This window comes from Ciconia boyciana, chromosome 1 (assembly GCF_034638445.1).
Source record: "Ciconia boyciana chromosome 1, ASM3463844v1, whole genome shotgun sequence".
Classification (NCBI taxonomy): Eukaryota; Metazoa; Chordata; class Aves; order Ciconiiformes; family Ciconiidae; genus Ciconia; species Ciconia boyciana.
This window is the reverse complement of record NC_132934.1, coordinates 190235307-190243641: the sequence shown is the minus strand read 5'-3', so window position 1 is coordinate 190243641 and position 8335 is coordinate 190235307. Positions and strand designations below refer to the sequence as shown.

The following is an 8335-nucleotide window of genomic DNA, read 5'->3' as shown; positions in this document are numbered from 1 at the left end:
TTATTTTCTCAAGCACTCAATGCTTGAGCAGGATGAATTATGAAAACTATTTTGAACATGGTAAATCTGGACATTCCTGCTTGCTTTTAAAAAGTTGTTGATTGTCTTAGTCATGAGAACTGACCAAATTCGCTATCTGCTTATCTCTAAAGCATACATCATGTTGTCACACAGTCACAAATACTGGCAATGCTCAAATATGCCAATAATAGTCAATGTTCTCAGTAGCTTTCAGCCAAAAACCAGTCATGAAAACCACTGTATTAAATGTTCTTGCATTAATCTAGGAGAAGAACTAATGTGGAAAGATACAAATTCATTGGTTTCTGTCTGCAATATTTTGCCAGATGAGTACTTTGGAAGAGTGTTTTATTTTACCCCATGCCTTACACAGGCGCCCTTGTATTGAGTGTAATAGAGCCCGACATCTGAATCCACTTTGTTCCTAGTAGCGCTGGGATATCGGGTAGCTGTAGCCATCTCCTGGTTACCGCTGGGTGAAACCCAGAGCGACTTCTTTCAGCAGCTGAACTCCACCCGACAGAAAGTATTCTTCCCCACTCAGACTTTGTCCCTGTCGAGGCTGATCTCAACAAGCTCTTCCAAAAAAGCACCCCGCAGAGGCCTGCCGGGCTGCCGGTCCGCGCCTGCGGGAGGCGGATGGACGCTGGGCGGAGAGCGGGAGCGGTTCAGCACCACGGGCAGCGCCCGGCGCCCGCCGGCCGGCGGCGGTAGGCGGCGAGGGGGACCGCGGGGCGACACCGCGGGGCGACACCGCGGGGAGCGAGCGGCGCGGAGGAAGCGTGGAAGAGGGAATTTCTGCCTCCATGCTGCTGGTTTTTATGGGGAGCGGCAGTCAAATAAAAGGCCAAAGCATGATATTTGACCTCCTGTACTGTATTTTAAACCGAGGAAAGGATAAAGCAATTTCACTGACACAGATGGAATAGAAAACACGCCTCTGCGTTACCGTCATGCTCTTCACAGTGTATTAGACTGAAAGTAATTTGTGCAGCAATAGGGGTTTTTTTTCTCCTCATTACAGTAAGTGGCAAAATTGTCTGTCTGCTGAGGGCAAGAGTAACAGCTGCTGATTACCAGATCTAGGGTTAAATTAAGGAGCTGAAAGAGAAAAGGTATAAAGGGGAGGAAGTGACACACTATGTTCAAAAAGATCCACTCTATATTTCACCCCAACTCCCACCGAAGAAATGTGACAGATGACATCCCTTACTGTGATGTCACAGGTTCTGCGGTGAGATTGATCCGCAGCACTTCTATGTATGTCCTTGGAGGTGAGCAGGAAAAAGTTAGTGAACCACTAAAAAAATGCAAAAGTACAACCAGCATTGACTCTTGCTTCCAGCCAAAAGAGGAAGACAGAGACTGGATGTACTCTAAGACCCAGGACTGCTTGAAGTACTTACAGGATCTGTTAGCCTTGAGGAAAAAATATCTTGACAACATCAATAACTTGAAATCCATGCATATGCCTGCAGATTCCCCAAGGTCCACAAAATCATCCAAAATTGGAAAGAAGTCATTTCTTCCACTTCCTTCCAAAGAGTCTTCTAAGGTAATTCCTAAGAACTTTTGCCATGTGCTTGGTCTTAAGCCATGAAGCAATTAGCTGTATGACCCATGTTGATTTTCTGCTTTATTGGTCTCAGCCGGTTGTCTTTTTACTGTTACATCATTTGAAATGCTGCTAAATACCTTGAGATTCTTTCTGAGTAGTGTGAAATTAAGTATGAATGACTGGTCATGGAAAGAAATGTGTATGTCTATGTTTGTGTGAGGGGAGAGAAAATAGAAGGAAAGAGGTATGAGAGTATGGGAAGTATCTGAAAACATGTTATGAAAGAGCGAGCTGTTCTCTCAATACTCTGACAGGCTACTTAAGTGCCTCAGAATTCTCCACTATGGTTATTTATAGCTGTTAATGACTGACAAGCACAGTAATGCCTAAGTTTACTGGCAGCCTTTTTATTGGCATAAAATTACGTACACAAAATAATTGTAAATTCATTGAAACAAATAGGATTTTTTTCTGGCTGGTCAGATAGCTTGTCAGTGCTACGTTTAACATCAGTGCAAGCTCTACTGATAGGCTGTAGGGCATGAGGCATTCTTAAGGGTTCTTTTCTCTGTTAATTAATAAGTTGGCACGTAATTTTGAGATGGTATAATTCTTCACCTTTTACTGTAATGATACCACAAAAATAAAACTGAAATATCACCTTTGATGCAGACTATTTCTATGTATCCTAGAGAGAAAAGCATTGCAAAGCTTCCTCCTGTTTGCAGTTTGTAGGTTGCATGTCTCTAGACAGTTCAGTCATTATTATGACTCTGGACTTGATTCAGTGAGGACAAAGGAAAGGATTGCAGCAGGTGGGGTGATCTGTTTAGGTAACACGACCACAAACATGACTTTGACAGCAGACTCACAGGTTACACAGTACAGTCTCTAAATTGGATACTAATGGGGATGGTGGGAAGAAGGGATGTATGGCTGACTTACTGATTAGGCCAGGTAGACTTTACCAAAAAGTTATTGCCACATTTAGACCTTCTGTCACAGCAGAATGTCAGAATGGCTGAAGCTGAGCTCTATTGCAGGCATTGCTTAATCAAAGGACAAGTCTCATGTATTTAGGGCTAGATACCACATTTTTTAATTTTACATTTTGATTTAATACTCATTCAGTCAGTGGGAATTTTTTATTTGGTTTCATTGGGCTTTATGTAATCTTTTTAATGCTTTGAATGGTGACTCTCAGAAGCTAGGAATAATAGTAGGAAGCAATACTCAGCTCAGTGGGCTGGAGAAGATAGATTTTATAAAGACATTACTATTTAGGGCCAGGGAAACATCCAAAGACAATGACTGAGATATAGGAGAGCGGCCTGGTGGTGCTAGGTGCCAGGAGATGAATCTCAACACTATAGATACAGTCTGTGAACTCACTTCGTGCACTGTCACACAAAGATTGGCTTGAGGCACTAGAGATTTACAGCATGCCAGTTCCCTGATGAGCTGAGCAGTGATGTAGCGGAGCAGTACATGACTAACCATCAGCCAGGCGGGAAAAAATGAGTGCAAAAGGGTACTAAAACCATGGACCAGCAGGCTGGGAGATAGATTCTGCACAACTAGGCTTCATGCAGGTTTGTGAATTTCTGAGAGATGCCACTGAAAATACCACTTAAGAAAAATGCCAAAAGCTTAACTTGGGTTTGGCAAACAAGTGAATCTCCCACAGGCTGAGGCTAAGAGTGCTGTCATCTGACTGTGGCCAGCTAGCTCTTACGTATGAACAGCCCTGGTACTGGCTGGCACGCTATCTCCACAAGCTGTCCTCTTAGGAACAGACAGGAACATCAGCAGGATATGCCACCCATATGAGTCATTCTTGCCAACACAAATAGCAGGGTTACAGCTGCACAGCCCTGGCTTTGCAAAAATTAGGGAAAGGTCAAGAACACTTCTAGAATAGCCAGAATACTTTGCTTCCTAACTATAAATTTTATGTTCACAGATTGCAAGGTTCGTCTTATCAACAGGCTTGAATGGTTTTGTCCCTAACTATCTGTGTTAAATTACCTGTCAGTGGAAATTCGCTTCTTTCTCCTACCTGCTGCATGATTAATGGGAAGGTACTTTGTCCAGACAACCCTGTCCTCATGGGAGGTTTAATCCAAAGATCCCTGGGGCTGGGACTACAGGCTGACTGTGGATTCAAAATTTGCCAATTGGGTCTAGCGAGAGAGAAGAATAGAGAGATGTGCCAGATGCTGGCATAGGCATACATAGGCATTTCTTTAAAATGCCTTTTAACCAATAAGGGCTTAGTCATAATAGGAGTCACTATTTTCAGTAGATGTGTGGTAGCAGTTATCTTCTAGCACTTGTGAGGATGTCAGTCAACCCATAATGTCAGGAAGGGAATAAGCTAGCTCATTTCTCTGCCCCCACAGAATGGAGAGCAAGCTGGTCCTTCAGAGATGTGGTACAGCATGTACCTTTTGCTTGCGTGTTTGAAACCCAAGGTAGTACTTTTCTGACTTGGTATTGCTGCCTGGCAGTACCCCTAGCTTGGACTGGCAGGGAAAACATACGGCCCTTCATTAGGTAGAGCCTGGCAGGAAGTATTCATCCCACATGGACCTACAGAATTTCTACTGAGGCTTTATGACTGCTTCAGCATCTATAGACAGGCATTTGCTTTTTTATCAAGACAGGCTCCTAATTTTAAACCCCGTGGCTTTCCCGTGGGAATTATCACAGTGTTGAATGACTCATATTTTAGAACACACAGTCCTTTTCCATTTCAAAAAGACTTTAGCAATTTAGATCTGGATTCATTTCACCTAACCTAGGCATTTTAATAAGATGCTTAAATTAGTAACAAAGTTACCCCACAATCCCTCTGCAGCTAAAAGAAAGAGCTGCCTGCAGAGGGGAATTCAGCCTACCTAAGGCCTGACTCATCTTCTGAAGGTACTTGAGTCCTGCATTAATTACAGAAGGAACCCTGCATGACTACATTTCTAATGTGTGTCTCATTAGGTGCCTACTGCTAAGTAGAATAAATTTGGCCACAAAGCCCAGCTGTCACATAGCCACCTAATTAAATGGCCTGATATGGGGATTCTGAGGGATTTTATAACACCTGGCTAGCAGTGCCCAAGTGGAAGATGTTTGGTGTTGAGCGTGTAACAAGGCGGACGTTTGTTAGACTGCTGTCCCACTTTCTCTGATGACTACAAACTGTGGAGTAATCTGGACCTGTGTCCTTTTCTGACAGCTTGAAGTACAGAATCAAATACAATTTTTGCAGCTTCCTTAACACAGTTTGCTCATTAAGAAGTCATTGTGCCCAACCCTTAGCTAACTCTTTTTTCCCCCTATCTAATCAACAGGCATTCATGGAGAGAAAAGGCCCACAGTCCAGTTCAGATGTAAGAGAAGCAATAGCTTTCTTTGACTCAGTTATTGCAGACCTGGATTCAGAGAGATGTCGGAGAGTTCCTGACGTGGATCTGCCAAATGTGGATGTTGATTTTGATGGTGCAGTATAAACCAGCCAAAAGATGATTACCTTTGGTGTGCAAAGGGTAGAGGGAGGAGTGGCATCCTAAGACCGTGTTTGCTTATTTAATGGACACATTTTTCCTCTAAGTTTTGCTTCCCAAATCTAGGACCATTACACGCAGTATGTGAAACTACAGCAATATATTGCTTGTTCCCTGCTGAAAGGGTGCAACTATTTTATGTGTGGCCATTACATGAGCAAATATAGCATGTGTAGTGCTGGAATAGTGCTTGCCTTCTGCCCAGGGCTGAATTCCACCCTTGCATCGCTACCCCGAGCTGTCTTTGGAGGAGAGCTATAAAAAAATATAAAGATAATTTTTTCTTCAGCTGTTTTTCACTTTTCTCACTGAGAAATGGCTGGATGTTTTATCTCCAACTAGCGAAAAAGAAGTCATTTAGAGATTAGGCTAAATAACAGTACGTTTCCATCAGAAAGGATGGCATTTCCCAACTAAATGAAGATATGGCCATCTGAGCTCATCATCTATCCTGTATAATCAGTGAAGAGAAACAGACATTTCTCTCCTTTGTCTTCGGCTAAGGTGGATATCTGAAACAGGTCAGATTAGCTGTGCCCTAAAAGTGTGTATAAAGGGACTAGCTCTGGCATACATATTTACACTGCAGATATTGAAATACTAGATAAGATGAATCCCATCCCAAGCAACATCCTGCAACCAACCAAGCAACCAGGTTGGTTTCTCAGCATTACCTCTAGGAAGGACCCAGCAGGCACCCTGTTCTCTCACTGTATGTGTAAAAATATCACTGGCAAACTGTTAAAGCCAGATTATCTTCTGTCTTTCAGTTGCTACCAGCACAAGCGAACACAGTCTACATTCAAACTGGATCCTTCGTGCTCCCCGGAGATACTCAGAAGATACCGCCCAAACTGCAAAGACTGCAAACCAGTCTCAAAGAAACAGCCAGCGGAGAACCACTGCCTCTAGGAAGAGATTGGAAAGACATCCCATGTACTTGCCCAAAGCTGTGGAAGGGGCATATAACACTTTAAAATTTAAGCCCAAAACACGTAAGAAGGAATTTTGAAAGAATATTCCCTCTTCAGCTGAAGATAGAATATATGAAATAGGGCATGTAAGACTTGCTTCTTTTTTTTTTACCTCTGACCCAACTCTTAGACTCTAGAAGTGACATGTGCAGTCACTGAAGGTTCTTTGTGTGAGACATATTTTAAGCCATGGCTATTCCAATGTTGGACTCATATGAGGGTTTAACTCATCGAGTTCATTATGCCTAACAATACTGCTTTGTCATTCAGCTTGGGGGGAACTCTAACTTGACAAACCTTTTTTTCTAGTGCTGCTATTGAAAGCAATGATTCAGAGATTGCCTGGTGCAGTAATTTTTCTTCTGACTCCAGCACTGCAAATCAGTTCAAGCAATTCAGCTAATATGTTGGAGCTTTTGCACCAGTGTTTCCAACTTCAGAGCAGTGAAGCAAAATTTTCTCCTTTTTTTGCATGTGAAAATTTTTATGTGCCATCATTGACTCTGTGATCCAAGAGTATACAGCAGCATTGAGGTACAAGCAGGCTGGGTACAAGCAGAAAAAGCTGCAGTGAAGGAATCAGCATTAGAAACCTGTGTTTTGAGGAATTGCTCTAGTGTGCTTTCAAAAAACAAGCTATCTTGTACTCTGCTTGCTGTTGGGAATGGTTCTGTCCTGGGATACAACATCAAGGGATTTACTGCATGCACAAATGTATACGACTTTTTTCATATGGTTACACCACCTGTTAGCTTTCATCTATTTTAACACCCAGTTGCCGAATCTAAACATCCCAGTGTATACTAGAAAAGCTTAATGTCTTGGAGAAGAACACTTTGTGAATAAACTGGAGCAAAGGTTGTTCTCAAGGGCAGAAGACAATTTGCAGAGAAATCCACTGCATCAGCATTAGATTATACGCAATATTTGGAATTCCGCTACTTCATTATTAAAGACTATATATTAGGAAGAATGCAGTCTAGAAGTGTTCCTCTTCAGGCTCTTTTATCTTAGAGGTGATATATCTTCCATGTGATACTTGGAATTGTTAAGCCCCATACTCTGCCAGTTTTACTGATGTACAGCAATGTAAAAATGCACGGAAAGTGACAAGGAGCTAGCACCCTATGGAAATACTAGCCTATGGCCCTTCAGATAGGGCGATACCATTTATATCACAGGCATCAGTCTGAACCACATCCCCCAGCTCATGCTTTGTCTCAAGAATTTGCCGAGATGTTTGGGATCAAGCCTTTGCTTACTCTGATTTTTTTCATCTTGCGTTCCATCGGGTGGTTCACTGTGACAGACAGATCACGGCAGCACTGGTATGACCCGCTGGTGATTCACTGGTGATTTCTTGTTTCTTCCTTCAGCAGTTTTTGTGTCCACAGGCTTGCATAAATTTCCTAAGGTGCTGGCCATCAATATAACCCATCTGATATATCATAAACTTCATAAACTTTGTGCCCGCCACACAGCACATTTGGCAGGTGGCAATTCTTGCTGATTTGTGTTCCTAGTCTTCGGGACTCAGTTATTCAAACAGCATTTCTGCCACAAGGTGGAAGTACCTCTCTTAGATCTCACTAGATCTAGGACATTTTCGGTCATGAGATAGGAGAGTGACAAAACCCCACACGTTCCTCCATTCAGAGCTGGCATCTCCTGTTTGATTAAAGCATTTTGTTTCTTTTTCTAGTGGTGTTCATGAAAGGGAGGGGTGAATTGTTTCTGTAGCACTTTAATTCTGGAGGTGCTTTTGCCACTCTTTGTCTAGTCTGTATCCTCTTCAAAATGACCTGTTTAACCAACATCATTGACACATCTTCATGAAGAGTTTAAATTAAGGTCTAGGTTTTGCTTCCCTGATGTTCGTGCTTCTCACGATTAGTCTGTATTCTCCCTACAGATAGTGTTGCTGCCTTTGTACCTCTCCAGTCCTGTCCTGACTGCGCTGAACTGAACACGATAACTGTCTTTAAAACTGTTCTGCCTTTGACATATGATCACAAAACCTGCACATTTTTGGCAACTGTGTCATCCTGAAATCCCTCTCTAAGCAGAATCTCATGCTGAAGTTGCCGAGAAACATTTTTACTGAGTGTGTGGTCACCTTTTTGTTACTAGAACCTGCAACATGAATGGATGCTGACAGAAAACCTCACCATCTTTTTGAGTTACTGTAACAGAATTAGGTATGTGCATAATTAAAATACTGA

General features: G+C 42.4%; 1 protein-coding gene across 1 annotated transcript; it reads left to right on the top strand.

Moving 5' to 3' along the window:
* The first annotated feature begins 1162 nt into the window (after positions 1-1162).
* Positions 1163-6151, top strand: C1H13orf42 (chromosome 1 C13orf42 homolog). The gene is made up of 3 exons (XM_072854483.1): positions 1163-1576; positions 4927-5074; positions 5910-6151. The coding sequence occupies exons 1-3, from the start codon at positions 1163-1165 to the stop codon at positions 6149-6151; spliced, it is 804 nt and encodes a 267-aa protein (XP_072710584.1).
* The last annotated feature ends 2184 nt before the right edge of the window (positions 6152-8335 follow it).

Excerpts from the sequence above, each read along its gene's own strand:
- C1H13orf42 (XM_072854483.1), top strand. The coding sequence starts at position 1,163 with ATGTTCAAAAAGATCCACTCTATATTTCACCCCAACTCCCACCGAAGA. Across the intron at positions 1,577-4,926 it reads CTTCCAAAGAGTCTTCTAAG|GCATTCATGGAGAGAAAAGG; the intron begins GTAATTCCTAAG and ends TCTAATCAACAG. Across the intron at positions 5,075-5,909 it reads TGTGGATGTTGATTTTGATG|TTGCTACCAGCACAAGCGAA; the intron begins GTGCAGTATAAA and ends TCTGTCTTTCAG.